Below are 19,954 nucleotides of genomic sequence, written 5' to 3'. Positions count from 1 at the left end.
GAGAGAAAGCTCTGGCAGGATGCCTGCCCAAGAGCAAGGGCAGGAAACAGACCAGAAGAATTAAATTAACTCTGGAACACAAGATTTTCCAAGGAACCAATCAGTGGCCACTAACCAAGAAACAGCTGTGACTTTTGTTTAATGTTAAAGTCAGGTACAAAATGCATGTGCTAAATGAATATATGAGCTAATCCACCTGGCATTATGGAAGGAAAACTATTTCAGTGATCTGATTTCTTCATTATGCATATTATCTGCTACTATTTCAATCCTGAAAACATCTTAATTAAACAGAGTTAAAAAATATTTTCACATAACCTTATAAATGTCTCTCCTAAAAGAAGATATGGCTATAAGTAATCTCATTTAAAAAAATATTCTGCTTATTACCAGTTCTGGTCAAAATGGTGGAGGGGCACTTACTACCATTCCCCTCCCTGGAGGACAAGGTCATTCATTTATTTCCTATGTTTTTGATAATGTCTAGTACCAAGCTGTAGTCTGGTTTTCTTTTCCCCACCTCCAAATGGCCATTTCAGTCCTAATAAATGGCATATACTTCATCATTACTGAAAATCTGTAAACTCTGGCACAAGAAATGAATCAACAGACTCTCCTTTTGTTTGAGGCTGGCATCTCCTTGAGACAGACAGCTGATCTTCAGCAACACGAGGACACCTCAAGTGAAGCCCTCCACCTGACATCAAGTCTCTAATCCACAAGGAACGACAAAAGTCATCTGTGTCATTTCCTGAATGAGCAAAAATTCCAAACTCAAGGATCTAACTCCAGCAGGTAGGGTCTAACCTATTATTCCGTTCGTTCTAACACTTATTCATTCTCCCTTATTAAAATGCTGGGGTAAAACTTCAAGAATGAATGTTCTGGACTCCTCACCCTTGGGAGATTTCTCTTTTTCCTGTTAACCACTTCCCCAGCTCGGAAAAGCTTCCATTCGGTTAACGTGACAGGCAAAGTGGTGTCCTTGGTGAGCTTTGATCGCAAGTAAGCTTGAGAGTTCTTCAGCTCCATAGTCTTCCGCTGAAGGAACTGGGGCTTTGGAGGAAGCTGGAACGGGAGACAAACTGGTAAGATAAGATCTTTTCTAGTAATGCGTGTTTGCAAAGTCAACGCTACCCTGAAAAATGCTTATCTTTCCTTGAAACCCATCCCAAATGGGGATTCCGCAATTCCTTCTCATCTTGTAAGTAACTTCTCCGTTTTCTAATCTAAAGTACATCATCTTTACCAACTCAAACAACGGGTCTCAAAGCTTGCAGGGAGTGGGTGGGTAACTGAGGCCACAGGCTGATGTGGACATAATGCAGAGCACTGGGAACTACAGAGAACTGAAAGTTCCTGGCCTGTCTAAAGCACAGCTACTTAAACCATGGGTTGTTGACTTGATAACTGAACGGGGGAGTCATAAAAAAATTCAGCCACAGTAAAAGGTTTCTGAACACCAACAACCAAAAATTAATTTAAATTCTCCAGGCCATGAAGAATCTGAGGTGGTTTTGGGCAGTGCTCACGTGTGCTGCACGGGGTGACTTCACTGCAGCCTCGGCTCTGAGCACACAGCACACGCCCTTTGCACTCGCATGCCTCACGTCAAACACCACCATTACACGCCTGGCTCAGATGTGAGACGACTGCGTGTTATAAACTGCACCGTTTCCATCTCACACGCTCCGTGTCCTTTCCGCCTTTGCAAACATGAGAGTTTAACTGTGAAAAGCAAAGATTTCCATATCTCCCTGCTCTTGAGCCTCAGCATGTCTCAAGTTAGTGGATTATTTTTGTGTTAGGATGTTTGATTTTAAAATTGCTATTTGAGTTGATAATTTGAGTTTCATAAAAGTCGTTAAATGAAGCTGGGCGGCGGCGGCACACGCCTTTAATCCCAGCACTTGGGAGGCAGAGGCAGGTGGAACTCTGAGTTCAAGGCCAGCCTGACCTACAGAGCTAATTCCAGGACAGCCAGGGATAGAGAGAGCAACCCTGTCACAAAAAAATCAGAAAGAAAAGGAAAAAAAAATAATTAAATGATGGGGCTGGAGAAACCCCTCAATGTTTAAGAGTGCTGTTGCTCTCCAGAGAAACTGCGTTCAGGTCCCAGCACCCATGTCAGGCAGCTCACAAGGTCTGTAACTCAGCTCCTAGGAATCAGATCGTGCTGACATTCAAGGGCACCTGCCTTCATGTGCACAGATCCACAGGCAGATGATGCACACCCACACAAATAGAAACATTTAAACATCATTAAATGAATTTTGGTTTTGGGTTAGGACAGAACTTCCCATGTCTGTAATAGCCATGAACTTCCGTCATTTTTTACTATAACATCAAGTATGAGCCAAGATTCAATCCCTTGCAGGGGGGCAGGGGGCAGGATTGGGACAGAGTTTCACTACGCAGCCTTGGCTGGTCTGCAGCTCACTGTGTAGGGCAGGCTGACGACCTCAAATGCACAGAGAGCCACCTCCCACACACCCAGCCAGGGTTCAAGCCTTTATGTAAAAATAAGCACACCCATCTCGGTAGCATGCATATTTGCTTTTGTCTTTAATAAATGGTAAAATTACATGCTATATATGCAAAAAACTGTTGTAAAATATATTTCTTTATGACTTATCGTCAACTAAGGTTTGATCTGTATACCAATTACATACCTATATATCTGCGGTCATGTAAAAATTTCCTAGGTGGCAGGGGGTGGTGGCACAGAACTTTAATCTGGGCACTCTGGAGGCAGAGGCAGGCAATCTCGGTGGGTTCACAGCTAGCCTGGGCTACAGAGTGAGTTCCAGAGCAGCTGGGGTTACACAGGGAGACCCTGTCTCAAAACAGTTTTTCCCCTTGGGTGAAAAGAGGCTGCAAGTAGAGAAGTTTAGAGAGCTCTAGTCTAAACGTATGTATATTAAATTATTCTTGAAACACTAAGATTAAGCAACCAATAGCAAAGCAAAGAAATTTTAAAAAGAAACTTGCATACCTAGTCTTTAAAGCAAACAAAACACCCCCACAGACAACAAAATCTACATTTCAGTGCCTCCCAGTTTGGGCCCCCGTTCAACCACCGCCACCTTGAAATGGATCATGTACAGGGGTCTCCTGTGTTCTTCAGGGAAGCCTCCGTTATACCTTGGGTGCTCTGAAGGCCGTCTTAGCAGGTGGCAGCCTCCATGCTGAAGGGGATCTCCAAATGGGGAAAGACTGCACTGGAATATCTTCATAGGGATTTTCCTTGGCTGGATCTTTAAAAACCACATGAACACTGCTTAGAAGAACACTTACGTGAGTGGGAACAGTAGCTATCGGTAATGAACAACTACATTCTTGTGGGGATGTAAGGCCATAAGAGCAATGGCATTTTAAGTTTATACATCACTCCAATGTTCAACCAAGCTAAAGAACTTTCAAAACACAATACTGTAAACATTTACTTCTCAACTGAGTCACCCATTATACTAGTTGTAAAACTCATTAATGATGAAAAACTTTACACACCAAATGTTTCCATATTAGAAAAACAAAGTTAAAACAAGATGTTTGATTGTAAAAGAAAGACCACTGTGCAATGAGGGGCACCACCAGGTACGTATTAAATTTAACTGCAAAGCATGGACACCTACATAGAATATCCTCGTAGATATTGTCCTCAGACTGTGTGTAATAAAGTGCGGAACCAGCATTCCCTCCAAGTTCTTCATGAATCTTCCGTGAGTTCCGAAAGTGCTGAATATCTTCAAACTCAAAGGATTTCCTTAAGAAAGGAGATACAGTTCAAAGTTACACCTTCAAAAACTGTGATCTCTAAATGATAAGAAGACAGAAATTTTAAAGACTTGTGTGTAAAATTACAAAAATGATCTGGTATGGTGGTACACGCCTTTAATCCCAGCACTCAGGAGGCAGAGGCAGGCAAATCTCTGTGAGTTTGAGGCCAGTATAGCCAAAGCTATACAGAGAAACCCTGTCTCGAAGATTCATAAATAAATAAATAAATAAGTAAATAAACTAATTAATTAAAGTAACTATTTTTACTTTGTATGTTCTGCCTACAAGCATGTCTGTACAACACTTGTGTGCCTGGTGCCCATAAATGCCAGAACAGGGTGTTGTGTCCCCTGGCACTGGAGTTACAGATGGTTCTGAGATCCCATGTGGGTGCTGGGAATAAAACCTAGGTCCTCTCAGTGCTCTTACCTGCTGAGCCATCTCTCCAGCCCCAAGAATTACTCCTTAATTAAATATGAGGCTGAGGCCACCAAGTCCTAAATGAAGTAAAAGAACGGACCTGCTTATCTAAAGCTCTTTGGGGTTGGGCAGTGGGGGATAAGATAATGTCTTGCTATGGAAGTGAAGCTGGTTTCTAAGTCACTATGTATGTATGTAGCTCAGGCTAGCCTCAAAGTTGTGGTGATCCTCCTGCCTCAGCCTTCCTGGTAATGGAAATACAGTATGTACTACCCTACCCAGCCTTAGGAGTTCTTGAAGACGCCACTCGATGCTCCTGGGTGGTAGAAGGTAGCTGTATTCTACACTTCTGCTTCCCCTCCTACCTCCCCTCCAGGCTGTCAGCATCCCCATGCTTAAATGAAGCCTGGATTCCATGTTGGGAAAGGGAACTTGGATTACCAGGGGAAGCACTCAAGAATCATGTACTACAAATCACGACCTGCAAGATGAAAACACACCTTTTGGATCTCCCTCTGATCTTCCCACCATATTTCTTTGGCTCAGGATCCTGAGAAGGCAAAGAAGACTCCGCACAGGAATTCTTTTCACAGTACTTTTGGTCACAGTTTCTTTCTTTACATGGCACACTGCCAGATTCAGATAAATACCTGAATGTCCGACGGGGTTTGGGCAAAGGATTTATAGAGGGTCCACATTCCTGCCCTTCGGGTTCACAATAAATATTTTCCAAGCTCTTGGTCATCCCATAAGAACTATCCAGAACTCTGAAATTCGGTTCTTTCTCTGTAGAGTCACAAGGGGCTAAAGGCAAATTCAAGACTTTATCTGGGGGAAGCGCTTCTAATCTTTTCCACAGTATCTGTGAGGTATAGAAGTTTCCTGGAGGTAACGAAGCCTCTGGACCCAGGGCGACATCTCTCTGGCTTTCGATCTGTTTGACCCGAGCACACACCCGGTTGGAGTCCGGTCCAGTTTCTGAGGGGTGGGCGTCTTTACAGTCTCGCCGCTCGCCTTCACGCTCACTCTGGTCATGGCTGTGGGCGTCTGCACTCCTGGGCAGACCCCCATTCTGAGAGTTGCTGCTTTCTTCACCAGCGGGATGCTTATGAGGAGGGACCTCTTGGTGGCAGTTATTATACCTCACCCCAAAGTCCTTGGGGTGAAACCTAGCTGGCTTGGCTACACCGTTGGCCCTTCCTTCCCACTGGGAAATCTTCTGTTTGATGTTTTTGCAGTGACTTCGGGACAGGGTCTGAACAGAGGACCGAGTGAAGCCAACATCCATGTTCCCGGTGGGGTGCATGACAAGGGACGGTCTCAGAAAGCTGCCATTACATGTTAGCTGGAAAAGGCTGTATTCCTTATCTTGTCAGAACAGAAATGATTCCAGTATTTTCCTTTCATGTTTAACTTGGAGGTATCTTGTTAAAAACAACAGTTTTCATCACTGATCTTTGTCGAAAACAGCTACAGCTGTATCGTGAATGGTCCTATTAAAATGAGACAGGAATATTAACATAGTTTCATGATTTCTTTCTTTAAACTCCACTGAACACTGCCCACCCAGCACTAAATAATTCATTTATATTGAATTTGTAAAAAATGTGCCTGTAATTCAACTCCATGAAGCCAATCCTACTAAGAAAATATTCCTGATGCTATTTCCAGCTGTCAATTTTAATACTCTGCTATATTTAATACTTGGCAAAATACATACATTATTCTGTAATGAGTCAACTCTTTTTGTGTGTATGTGGCACTAGAGCATGATGCATGCTAGGCAAGCACTCTATCACTGAGCAACATACACCTCCAGCTCATGAATCTAGTCTTTATGAAACTCTCTCTTGAAACAAGGACCAATGTAATAATACAGAAATCACACATAAGGCTGGGCATAGTGATGCAGGCCTTTAATGGCAGCACTCAGGAGGCAGAGGCAGAGGAGTTCTGTCAGTTTGAGGCTAGCCTGGTCTACAGAGTAGTTCCAGGACAGCCAGGGCTGTATACTGAGACCCTGTTTCAAAACAAACAAAAAGCACACAGAAGCAGAATTGCATCCAGTAATTAAAAAGTGCATTTACACGTCTAGACAGGAACCAAGTCACAAACACATCAGCAGCTCATTTCCTCCTCCTGTCTTCTGCTGTTGCATCTACTAGCCCGTCACATACCCTTGTTTCAAATGAACTGTTAGCAACCCAGGATTTCACACAGGCTGCTGAAGAGACCCAATCCAAAGGCCCCCATTATCTTGTCCCCGGCTGCATTTCCCACATCTCTGTCACCACGCCCTAGACTCAGATCAGCACAGTCACCTTGCTCATCCTTCCTTTCACAGAGGCTTCACTCAGCCAGCTCCATAAACTGCTTCCTCAAATGTGAAGGCTGGCTGAAACTTTTCCTGCCACAGAGCGGAGAGCTGCTCTCCAGTTCCGCTGCACAGTGTTATAAATAGCATCCATTCAGAACTTCCCGAGGCAGGGTCATCCTTCCTCCTGCTTCATCTGCGTGGCCCCGATTAACAAGCAGGAAACTATCTTAGCCTGGCTCTGTCAATACAGCTGACTTGTACACACACACACACACACACACACACACACACACACACACCCATGCAGGGGCACAAGAGCACACACACATATTCACACACATACACACACACAGAGAGATTGATTGATTGATTGATTGATTGATTTTATTTTATTTTGGTTTTTCGAGACAGGGTTTCTCTGTGTAGCTTTGCGCCTTTCCTGGAACTCACTCTGGAGCCCAGACTAGCCTCAAATTAGTCACAATCCTCTGTTCCAGCCTCTACAACACTGGATAACTGGATAACTGCACCCAGCAAGAGCTCCTGATGAAATAGTAACACTGAAGCAGGACAATGCAGGACACCGCATTCAGCTAGTTGATCGAGACTGCAAACATCTTTTTCTTGCTCCTGATACTTGCAAGAGTCTCTGATACTAGGATTTTCTACATTACAGACAGGATGGATTGGCTTCAGGAAGGCTTCCAGTCTACTCGGGGGAAACGGAGGGGAAGTGAAAACTTTCAGAGCTACAAAAATTATTTAAAGCTGGGCGGCGGTGGTGCACGCCTTTAGTCCCAGCACTCGGGAGGCAGAGGCAGGCAGATCTCTGTGAGTTCGAGGCCAGCCTGGTCTACAGAGTGAGATCCAGGACAGGCACAAAAACTACACAGAGAAACCCACGTCTCGAAAAAAACAAAAAACAAAAAAAAAAATTGGTTAACCTGAAAATGTAACTGGCGACAAATGGCCAAATCAGCATTCCACCCAATATAGACGAGGTAGACTGGTGCTGTTCAAGTAGCAGCAGGCAGCTTAGCTGCAGGAGAGAATCTTACTTGTCCTCATTGTATGCTTTCAAAAGAGAATCAAGTTTAAAGCCAAGTTGTAGTGATACAATACCTACAGTCCCAGCGCTCAGGCTGAGGCAGGAGGATTGTGAATTTGAGGCCAATCTCTGAAGGACAGAAAGAGATCCTGTCTCAAAACAAAGCACACACGTTCTGAAGCCTTTTAACCACATTTAGGACTGCACTGATAATACAGACAACAACACACCCTTTACAGCTGATTTCACAGTTCTAATAGTTCCTTTTGCAAAACTGAGGGTTCTCGATTTTTCTTTTTGCTTGATTTCTGAGACAAGGTCTCATTCTATAGCCCAGGCGGCTTAGACCGGGATTGCAGGTGCAAGCCCCTGGTTTCCAAATTAGTACATTCCTTTTATAATAAGACTTTCCTAATATGGTCTCACTAAAAAAAATAACTAACCTGTCAGACAAAACTTGCCTCAGATTTCTCATATTCTCCCCAGTACCTCTTCTCCATGTCTCTCCTGGCTTGAAAAGAACCTTCGAACCCCATGCCTGATCCCCCTGCCTCCTGTCTTGACCTCTACTATGAACAGACCCTCTCTCTGCCCCATAAATGCAGGTCAGTTTTCAAGGTCTCTTCCAACCTTCATCTGTTTAAAACCTCCCCAAGTGAGGTCACCTTACTCACATTTACCACAGATCGCCTTTTCAAACTTGCTCAGACTTCTTGCAAGCACACCGCTGCACACATTTCAGTTTAAACACTGCGTGTTCTCTCAAAACCACAGGAACCAAAGGACTTCTGTGGCTACAAAAGACCTCTGAAGTCAGGTAGGACTCAAAGGAGAAGGCTGGGAGGGGATGTGTGCGGTCACAGGGGGTGATCACAGAGGGTGATCGCAGCAGGAGGCACAGGAGGGCAGAAACATGCAAATTAACCACTCTTAAGTTAAAGTAGAAAACAGAGTGCTTGAAGGAGATTTTAGTGCACTAAAAAAAAAAAAAAAAAAAAAAAAACTAATTTATTTCATGTACATTGGTGTTTTAGTACCCTAGGACTGGAGTTACAGACAGTTGTGAGCTGCCATGTGGGTGTTGGGAACTGAACTCGGATCCTCTGGAAGAACAGTCTTAACTGCTGAGCCATCTCTCCAGCCCTCAAAGGGGATTTTCAACCAGGCTTCTTTGCTTTTATTTTCTGTTGTTCTCCAGTGTATTTACATCGATCAAATAAATACATAAAATGCAGTTATCAGCTTAAAATGTCACGTGTGTTCACCATATTACAGGAAGCAATATGATTCCAGTCAGGTAACAAACTGGGTGGTGGTGGCACACGCCTTTAATCTCAGCATTTGGGAGGCAGAGGCAGGAGGATCTCTTTGAGTTTGAGGCTAGCCTGGTCTACAAAGCAAGTTCCAGGACAGACAGGGTTGTTATACAGAGAAACCCTGTCTTGAAAAAATAAAGAACCAAAGAGAGGGGGGTGGGAAGAAGGGAGAGGGAGACGGAGGGAGACAGAGACAGAGATAGAGACAGAAAGAGAGACAGAGAGAGAGAGGAGAGAAGAAACTAATGGAAACAAGCAGGAAAACTCACCTGTAGCCATGACAGATGACAGACTGGACTTGCCTTGATTGTGCAGCCACACAACTGTGCAGAAGATAAAAGCTTTCTATATTGTAAACAGGCACACCGGGCTGTGATCCCTGACGGAGGCTGGGCCTCACTTTCTCCCTGGAGGCGTTCCAGAACACAGCACTGAGCTGGGGAGCCCCACAGGGTGTGGTGACCTTGCTAAACTGGAGATAAAGAGACTCAAGTCTGAAAAGGCTAAAAGCAAACAGAGCTTTCCAGGAAAAGTTACCAAAAAAGAAAGGATGGGGGAGAGCCAGCCATTTACACAATTTACATGAAGCCTTGGCTAAGCATTGAGCTGCAAATGGAGAGGAAATACTATGTGGCTGGGCAATCAACAACCCACAGGCAAAGGGCAACCGGGAGGGAACTGCAAGCTGACCAACACCGAGTTCACACAGGCTCACGAAATGTTCAAATTTCACAGACAGACAAGGCTGGAGAGATGGCTCAGTGGCTAAGAGCAAATAATGTTCTTGCAGAGGACTCAAGTTCAGTTCCCAGCACCCACATGGCAATTCAAAAGTACCTGGAACTTCAGCTCTGGGGGGATCCAATGTCTCTGGCTTCCTTGGGCACTTGCACTCATATACATACTCACAATTTAAAATAAAATAAATCTTTTTAAAATGGCAAGTTGAAGCCGGTGGTGGCACACGCCTTTAATCCCAGCACTCGGGGAGGCAGAGCCAGGCGGATCTCTGTGAGTTCGAGGCCAGCCTGGGCTACCAAGTAAGCTCCAGGAAAGGCGCAAAACTACACAGAGAAACCCTGTCTCAAAAAACGAAAGAAAGGAAGTAAGGAAGTAAGGAAGTAAGGAAGTAAGGAAGTAAGGAAGGAAGGAAGGAAGGAAGGAAGGAAGGAAGGAAGGAAGGAAGGAAGGAAGAAGGAAGGAAAAAAGAAAAAGAAAGAAAGAAAAAATGGAAGATAAGAGCCTGGACTTCAGTTAGTAAAACACCTGCCAAACAAGCATGAGGACATGAGTTCAATCCCCAGCACTTACAACTTAAAAATAAAAGCTGAGCACTGCAGTGCACATTTACAATCCCAGCCCTGGGCAGGGGGAGCACAGCGGTGCACATACAATCCAGCACTGGGCAGGGGAGCACAGCGGTGCACATTTACAATCCCAGCCCTGGGCAGGGGGAGCACAGCGGTGCACACGTACAATCCCAGCCCTGGGCAGGGGAGCACAGCAGTGCACATTTACAATCCCAGCACTGGGCAGGGGAGCACAGCGGTGCACATTTACAATCCAGCACTGGCAGGAGCACAGCGTGCACACGTACAATCAGCCCGGCAGGGAGCACAGCAGTGCACACGTACAATCCCAGCACTGGGCAGAGGGAGCACAGCGGTGCACATTTACAATCCCAGCCCTGGGCAGGGGGAGCACAGCGGTGCACATTTACAATCCCAGCACTGGGCAGGGGGAGCACAGCGGTGCACATTTACAATCCCAGCACTGGGCAGGGGCACAGCGGCACAACAATCCAGCACTGGGCAGGGGGAGCACAGCGGTGCACATTTACAATCCCAGCCCTGGGCAGGGGAGCACAGCGTGCACATTTACAATCCCAGCCTGGCAGGGAGCACAGCGTGCACATTTACAATCCCAGCCCTGGGCAGAGGGAGCACAGCGGTGCACATTTACAATCCCAGCCCTGGGCAGGGGGAGCACAGCGGTGCACATTTACAATCCCAGCACTGGGCAGGGGGAGCACAGCGGTGCACATTTACAATCCCAGCCCTGGGCAAGCAGAAAGAGGAGAATTCCCGGAAATGGCTGGCTGACTTGCTAGCCACCCCAGCTGTATCAGTGACAGGCCCTGTTTCAAAAAATAAGACTGAGGGGCTGGAGAGATGGCTCAGTGGTTAAAAGCACTGGCTGCTCTTCCAGTGGACCTGGATTCAATTCCCAGCACCCACAAGGTGGTTCACAACCATCTATATAACTCTACTTCCAGAGGATCTGACGCCCTCTTCTGACCTCCAGGGATACCACGCATGCATGTAGTACACAGACATACATGTAGGCAAAACACCCAAACACATACAAACTAAAAATAATTCAAAAAATAAAACTGAGAGAGTGGGGCGGTTGTAGCTTGTGCCACCTTTAATTCCAGCAAGCAAAGGCAGACAGATCTCTGAGTTTGAAGCCAGCCTGGTCTACAGAGTTCCAGGACAGCCAGGGCTACACAGAGAAATGCAGTCTTTAAAAAATAAATAAATAAAACTAAAACTGAAAGCAATAGAGGAAGATACACAGCGCTGACCTATGGCATGCGCATGCACACACACCACACAGGGTACTGCATCATATTAAAGGAGAAAAACACAAATCCAGCTAAGTACGCAGAACGTTTAACAAGGAAGTGGAGAGTCCTGGGGACCAGTGCCTCGCTTCTTCTGGGAGGGTAGCAGCCAGCGCATGGCCAGATTTCAAGAATGACCTTGGAAAGTTGTAGTGGCACATGCCTTTAACACCGGCACTCAGAAGACTAAAATAGAAGGATCTTGAGTTTAAGGCTAGCCTGGGCTACGTGGGAGGGAACGGGACCAGATGCAGGGGAGAGTGACGGTAGAAGAAAAGAAGAGAACAAAAGAGAAAGAGATAAAAACAGGAAGAACAAAATGACAAGATAATGCCAAGAAAAAAATAAAAATTAGATATCATACACTAATGAACTGAAGATTCAATTTTGTTAAGACATCAAATTCTCTCAAATTGATTCCCTAATTTGAAACACTCCCGAGCTGAATCAAGCAGATGTTGCAGAAACCACCAGGTGATTTAACTTTGAACAGAAAGTGTAAGGGAGCTATAATGACCTAAGTGACTGTCAGAAACAAAAGAATGAGCTCTGGGGACAAAAACGGTGACTGTGGAACATCATTACAAAGCTACAGTAATAGACTAGGCATGGCTCAGTGGTTAGAGCACTGGCTGCTCTTCCAAAGGACCCAGGTTCGATTCCAAGCCCCCACATGGCTGCTGACAACCATTCGTAACCCCACTTTCAGCAGGGGATCTGATGCCTCTTCTGGCCTCTGCAGGCACCACACTACACACACACACACACACACACACACACACACACACATTCACCCAAGAACTCGAATCCTGAACACATTATCAATCATAACTAAGTCAAAACCACAGTTAAAACGTAGGTAAGATGAGACTTTACCAAAGACTTGAGCAGCCCATAAGCACAATAACGCACATGGAAAGAGTCTCACCAGCATTAGTCTCCATTACATAACCCATCCGCGGGGCTAAGCACTGGAATCCTTGGAACTCTCAAACGACCACGGTGACAGAGCGCAGCACAACCACTGTAGACAACAGCAGAGAGTTTCTTACACGGTTCAGACGTGGACGCCACACACATACACACACACACACACACACACACACACACACACACACACACGCAACTCCACTAACAGACTTTAGAAGAAAGAGACACAAGCGCTCAGGAAGGCTTTCACCTGGCTATTCAGAGCAGCTTTGTTCAGGAGAGCCTCAAGCTAGAGCATTTGAATGCATAAACAAACTATAGTAACATAGCCATTTATTCTCATCAGGAAGAGAAGTCAGGGCAGGAACTCCAGGGAGGAACTGAAGATCATGGGGAAACGTTGCTTACTGGCCGGCTGGTCATGGTTTGCTCAGCCTGCTTTCTTTCTTTTTTTTTTTTTTTTAATGCTTTTTTTTTTTTTTTTTTTTTTTTTTTTTTTTTTTTTGGAGCTGAGGATCAAACCCAGGGTCTTGCCCTGAGCTAAATCCCCAACCCAGCCTGCTTTCTTACAACCTAGAACCACTGCCAAGGGATGGCACCGCCCACAGTGGGCTGAGCCCTTTCGCATCAATCAAGGAACTGCCTCCACAGACTTGACTACAGGCCGATCTGACGGTGGCAACCCCTCAATTAAGGTTCTCTCTTCCCAAGCTGACAAAAAACTAATAAGCTCAATGTATCTCAAAAACAAAACAAAACCCCACAGAAACAAAAGCATATATACTACATGATTCCAATTAAATCTGAGTTCATAATAGTCAAAACTGATATTCACAGGGATAAAATAGGTCAGTGTGGTTGCCAAAGGCCAGAAGACTATGAGGGAATTTTCTGTAGTGACTATATGTGTGTGTGTGTGTGTGTGTGTGTGTGTGTGTGTGTGTGTGTGTGTTGATAGAGTGTGGAGTTATATAAATGACAAGGAACAGAGAAACTTGGATGATTCCTCCTCTACAAGCTGGGGTTGAACCCACCGCCTTGTGTGTAAGTTCTAGCAGGGGCTCCAGCTCCAGAAGAACACACACATTCGTCACACCATCCACCATGGTTACCTAAACTCTTGTTCTTCTTTGGCGTGGGAAAAGTGGGGAACTAGGGTAGATGGCTATTGTAATAACACTTGTTTTATGTTTAGAGCCAAAGTAACTGTTTATCTGAAGAAAACAGCTGCCAGCTACTTAGCTACTTGAAGGAACACAGCCAAATGGAAAGAGGATTGTTGTTGGCTCCTGAGGATGGCATTTCAGGAAAAAGATAAGAGATAAAAATCTCTGGGGGAAAAAAAGGCAGCCCCCATTAATTACTTTTAAAAAGCAGCCTGGCATGAAGAGAGATAATATGTATTCCATGTCCTGTGTGTGTGGCACTTTAACAAACAGAAGGACACTTCCCTGGTCATAAGGTGCGTCTTAATCTCTCCCTGCCACATTTGTCTCTGTGATGGAGACAGATAAATGACTCTTCCCACCCCAATGAAGAGCAAAGGCCCTAAAGCTGGTGGCCCTGGGTTCAAACATGAATGTGCCGACTCCGCTTGCTCCCCCATCAGTACCCTACAATGTTGTCACGGCACAAAAGCAGGAACTTGAAGAGGGAACAGTTTTGCTGGACATAGGACTCTGAATTGGTAATATTTTTCCTTCATTTTGTGTGTGTGTATAAGTTTGTTTGTATGTATATCTGTGCACATATCTGCTTCCCAAAGAGGTCAGAGAGGGTACCAGGTCCCCTGGAACTGGAGTCACAGGCAGTTGTGAGCATCATGTGAGTGCTAGGAATCGAACCTGGGTCTGTTGGAAGATCAGTCAGTGCTCTTAAACACTGAGCCATATCTCCAGCCCCTCCTTAGATTGTTGTTGATTTTGTTTTTTGTTTTTTGGCTTTTGAGACAGGGTTTCTCTATATATACCTGGCTGTCCTGGAACTCACTCTGTAGACCAGGCTGGCCTCGAACTCATAGAGATCCATTTGCCTCTGCCTCCCAAGAGCTGGGATTAAAGGCTGCACCAACACTGCCTGGCTCCCTCCTTAGTTTTTAAGATTATCATTCCTTCATTCATATTTTCTTCCTTCCCCAGCCCTCACTCGTGTGTGCGTGTGTGTGTGTGTGTGTGTGTGTGTGTGTGTGTGTGTGTGTGTGTAGATCATAGGCTTGCAGTAAGTACCTTGACCTCTGGCCATTTTGATGGCCCATAAAAATCTTTAGGATCTCTTTTTAGAGTCATGAGATGGCTCAGCAGTTAAGACCAATTGTTGCTCTTGGAGAAGAGCTGGGTTCAGTTCCCTGCACCCACACGGTGGCAGTTTCAGGGATCTGCGCCCTCTTCTAACTTCCTTGGACACTGCTTGCACATGTTGCACATATATGCAGCCAGGAAAACACTCATATACAAAAAGTAAAAATAAGTATTTTTTAAAGAAAAAGTAAAAATAATTAAGCTGGATGTGGTGGCACTTTTAATCCCAGCACTGGGGAGGCAGAGGCAGGTGGATCTCTGTGATTTTGAGGCCAGCCTGGTGTACACAGCAAGTTCCAGGACAGCCAGGGCTGTTATAAAGAGAAACCCTGTTTCAGGAAAATAAATAAATAAAAAAATATATCTTTTTTTTTTTTGAAGAGTGGAGAGACAAGATGATTCTCTGACTGTAACCTATTCTCAGGGAACAGGATAAATCACTCGCTTCAGCAATGAAGGCAACAAGCCGTGGAAGTAAGCGTGCTGTACCACTGCAGCAGGAGTCATGTTATTCCATGTGTGAGGGCGCATGGCGCGCAGTACAGACATCTGGATGGAAGTCCTAATTCACCTAACAGCACAGACTCCTCTAGCCTCTCAAGAGCCTTAACTTTTTCACTTAGAACAAGGGAATAAGACTTGTTGGGGCTGGAGAGATGGCTCAGCGGTAAGAGCACTGACTGCTCTTCCAGAGGTCCTGAGTTCAATTCCCAGCAACCACATGGTGGCTTCACAACCATCTGTAATGAGATCTGGCGCCCTCTTCTGGCCTGCAGGGACACATGCTGTATACATAATAAATAAAGAAATTTCAAAAATAAAAGACTTGTCAGTACAGTACATGGAGGACACAGTGAATAATATGTAAAGCATCTCGTACAAAGTATGTGATGAAGGTTATCACATCATTATAGGACATTACCTCACAGTCTATGGGGCTGAGCCAGTGTACATCCTGACAAATGTCTCACTCTTTTTCCTCCTAGAATGATGACATTAATGTATGCCCTTACCCTACTTTCTCCCAACCCTATCTGGCCTACCCGCCCTCTGTCTCAGTCCCACTCACTCAATGTTGCCAGGCTGCTATTTCTAAAGCTCTGATCCTATCAAACCACACTCTAAGGCAGCTGTTCTCAACCTGTGGGTTACAACCCCTTGAGGGTCAAATGGCCTTTTCACAGGGGTCACCTAAGACCATCTGCATATCAGATATTTACATTGTTTTCATAACAGTAGCAAAATCTCAGTTATGAAGTAGTAACAAAATAATTGTATGATTGGGGTCACCACAACCTGAGGAACTGTACAAAAGGGTCGCAGCATTAGGAAGGTTGAGAACCACTGGTCTGGGGCAGCTCCACAAGTCTACAACACTTCCAAGGAGCAGCAGATCTTTTAGAAGTGAACCAAGGTTCTGCTATCAAAATTGAATTAATACCTCCCAATCATCTCTGGTATATGACATAAATTAAGTTAGGGGACTTAATTCCCTAAATTAATATGAAACAGGCACAGCTCCACTCTATCAATATTTACTCATCTGATCTTTAAGTTGCCTTTCTGTATCTATGGGTTTTCCATCTCTGGCTTACCCAACTGTGGACTAAAAACACTCAGAGGGAAACATGTCTGTACTAAATACGTACAGAGGTCCTGTGTCCTTATCCCCTAACCAGCACAGTATAAAAATGATCCCAACTGTCCTCACATCGGACTCACATTATATTAGCTGCTCTGAGTCACCCAGAGTGGACTCACCATACATACAAGGACGACCACAGGATGCACTACACCATTTTATAAAAGGATCTTGAGCATCCACAGATTTTGGTATCCATGAAGTGGTCCTGAAACAAATCCCATGATGCTGAGGGATGACTCTATTAACTTATTGCTAAACAAATCTATCTAATTGTTTGACCCTTACTGTAGCAGGAATTTTAGAAAGTCTTATTAATAAAACAAACCCGAGGCCAGTTATTGGGGTGAACACTGGAAGATCAGAGAACCAGAACAAGCCACAGCTAACCTCACCTGGCCAACTTCTCAGCTGGTCTTGTTTGCTCAGACTGGAAGCTTCTGTGTCCTCATCCCAATGGCTCTCAGCTGAACTGTGCTGCTAGAAGCCTGAAAGCTTAACCAGGCAAATGCTTTACCAGGTAAATGCTTCTAGTTTCTGGTCTCCACGCCTTATATATCTTTCTGTTTTTGCCATCACTCCCTGGGATTAAAGGCTGGCTTTCTGGGATTAAAGGCGTGAGTCACCATGCTTGGCTGTATCTTTGAACAGATGGATTTCTGCCTCTGGAATGCTAGGATTAAAGGCGTGTGCTACCACTGCCTATCCTTTATGTTTAATATTGTGGCTGCTCTGTCTCTGACCCCAGATAAGTTTATTAGCATGCACAATATTTTGGGGAACACAATATCACCACACCTTACTATACTTAGGGTACAAGGCAACACTAACATAATAATCACAAAATTAGAAATATACCTAACAAATATTTTAAATTGGCAAAAGCAGGGCTGGGGAGAAGGCTCAGCAGTTAGGAGCAGCACTCGCTGCTCTTGCAGAGAGCCCAAGTTCAGTTCCCAGCACCCACATCAGGCGGCTCACACCACCTGTGAGTCCAGCTCCAGGGGATTAACGCCCTCTTCCGGCCTCTGCACACTGCACTCACATGCACATATCCAGTCAGTCCACTCGTCCGTCTGTCTATCTCCCCGCGCCCTCTCTCTCTCTCTCTTCTCTCTCTCTCTCTCTCTCTCTCTCACACACACACACACACAATTAAAAATAAATCTTAATAAACTAAAAAAAAAAAATTGGGAAGAGCCAATCGTACACAATTTCAAAGCTTTCCAAACGCACCTGCTTTTATAGTACATACATAAGAGAGGGTCACGATTTTACTACTTTTAAAGATAGTTTCTGGGACTGGCAAGATGGTTCAGTGGAGAAAAGTGCTTGCTACCAAGTCTGACAACCTAAGTTTGACCTCCAAAACTCACGGAGAACTGACTCCTGCAAGTTGCCCTCTGCCCTCTGTGGGAGCAGGCACACACGCATATGTGCACAAACACACACAGCCATACAAAACAAATAAACAGATACAAAATAGCTCCTGGATTAAATGATAAACTTACATGTGTACTTATTTCCTGATGTGGTACAGGTAAGAGCAAGTTCATATTCTTGAACACAACAAAGACTTTCAGCTTCTAACTCTGCCTTCCTCCTGCTACTGGTGTTCCTCAGCTACTCATAACTAGTCATACCAAGTCATCTGCAGCTACTACTAGTACACAGCTACAACTCGGGCAGAGTTCACATACCAGCAGATCTGGCTTTCAGCTGAGTAAGTAACCTACATTCTCAACATCCTTCTAAGTAAGTTCTGCTTCCTTATCTAGAGGATGCTCACAATGAGGGCAGCATATACACGTTGGGCATTCAATATGAGCTACGCACAGTTCTACTCTAGCAATATCCATTTGTTTTTATTTTTTTAGTGCTAGGCAAGCAATCTACCACTGAGCACCTTTCCCAATCTGTATCTAATTGTTTAACAGTAAAGCTAGATACTGCTGGAAGCCCCATTTGCAGACGGGAACACAGGCACAAAGAGGTCAACACTTTTCAGAACCCTTTCCACAAAAGATGCAGACTGTTCAAAGTTTTATAATTTTTGAGTTTAAATGTGAGGTATAAATACTGTGCAGTGCCTAGGATATAAATAACTGCTCAATAAATAACAGAACCTATTAATTTCTTCCTGAGAATCTACCTTTTTCACATTGTTATATTTTTTGGCTATAGCAGGGATTGAACCTAGGGCTTTGCAAACGCTCTCCCCCTGAGCCGTATCAACAGTCCTTTAATTTTACCATGTAATATGTATACGCAGGAGCAGCTGGGAAGTGTTTCTGTGAAGCCTTACTTAATCCAGTATTAATCAAGCCTGTGCCTCCTGTACATGTCACCACACTATGGCTCCCTCCCAAATTTAAATTCTCCTTTGGTTTTTTTCTGTCTGGTTTGTTTTTGTTTTGCTTTTTGAGACAGGGTTTCTCTGTGTAACAACTCGGGCTGTCTTGTAATTCACTTAGTAGACAGATTGGCCTCAAACTGCCTCCCAAGGGCTGGAATTAAAGTAGTGTGCCACCACTGCCCAGGGCCTTGAATTATTCTTTACAGCAAATTGTGTATCTTTCCTGTGATCTCAGGAACCTTTATCCACTGGAGTCTTTCTTGTGGCTAGGGATAATGAGAAAAAAGAAAACCCAGGCATGAGATGAAAAGGAGGTGGCATGAACTGTCAGGGTAAACGGTTCTACGGCGCTGTCTGAGGAGACATGGAGTCAACCAGGACCTCAGACTGCCACCCACCCTACACTGTCATGAGGAGATGCTGAACCATGCTGCAGAGAAGAGCAAACACAAAATCTGCTTGGGAAGCAGCAGGACATTAAACCACTAAGCATGTTTCTCCTTTTCTTTTTTAAAAAATTCTACTTGTCAAGCTTTTTCCATCGCGCTGACAGTTACTTGAATAACAAATCTTCAGAGAAGCACACTCAGGATTTGGGCCTTTTATCTCCCTCCCATCAGAGGAAACTGTCATATGAATAACTGAAAATGGCTTCCCAAATAGCAAAGAAACTTCAAAAAAATCTTGGGTTGGGGATTTAGCTCAGTGGTAGAGCGCTTGCCTAGCAAGCACAAGGCCCTGGGTTCGGTCCTCAGCTCCGAAAGAAAAAAAAAAGTATTACATGTGCCTGTAATACACAACATAAACTTTGCACAGTTACTGTACATGACTGGCAGAATAAGAAAAATGAAAGATGCTTCAAAGTATAAATGTAATGCTTTCCTGGTTCTGTCAAGTCTGTAGCGCTTATCATGTGGTTATTACTAGTGTTGCCTCTTACATAGATCTATAATGGAAAGGAGTAGGCTGAGAAAGGAAAGTTACAAAATGTACAATTTGAGAAAAGGGGAACCAGGAAGGGGAATGGAGCTAAGTCCCGTGTTCAAGGTGACAAGCAAAATTTTAAAAATCCTGATGTTAATTGGAATAAAAGGAATGGTCACTCAGGGCAAGACCCCACCCAGCTAAGCTTCCAACCTGTGCAAAGGAATTAAAAAAAAAAAAAAAAAAAAAACTTAAAGCCAGGTGTGGTGGTACACACCCTTAATCCCAGCACTCGGGA

At 44.5% G+C, this 19,954-nt stretch overlaps 1 protein-coding gene across 2 annotated transcripts in view; it reads right to left on the bottom strand.

The window, feature by feature from the left end:
* Window positions 1–19,954, bottom strand: part of Dennd2c (DENN domain containing 2C) — a 71,355-nt gene that overhangs the window by 31,613 nt on the left and 19,788 nt on the right. For both annotated transcript variants that reach the window (XM_028877321.2, XM_028877320.1), the window contains exons 2-5: window positions 4,701–5,693; window positions 3,636–3,766; window positions 3,145–3,257; window positions 898–1,068 (exon numbers count right to left, since the gene is read on the bottom strand). In XM_028877321.2, coding sequence (XP_028733154.1) covers window positions 898–1,068; window positions 3,145–3,257; window positions 3,636–3,766; window positions 4,701–5,506 — 1,221 coding nt within the window. In that variant the 5' untranslated portion in view covers window positions 5,507–5,693. The remainder of the gene's footprint in view (window positions 1–897; window positions 1,069–3,144; window positions 3,258–3,635; window positions 3,767–4,700; window positions 5,694–19,954) is intronic.

The sequence above is a fragment of the Peromyscus leucopus genome, chromosome 6, assembly GCF_004664715.2.
Source record: "Peromyscus leucopus breed LL Stock chromosome 6, UCI_PerLeu_2.1, whole genome shotgun sequence".
In the NCBI taxonomy this organism is placed as follows: Eukaryota; Metazoa; Chordata; class Mammalia; order Rodentia; family Cricetidae; genus Peromyscus; species Peromyscus leucopus.
This window is presented reverse-complemented; position numbering and strand designations above follow the sequence as displayed.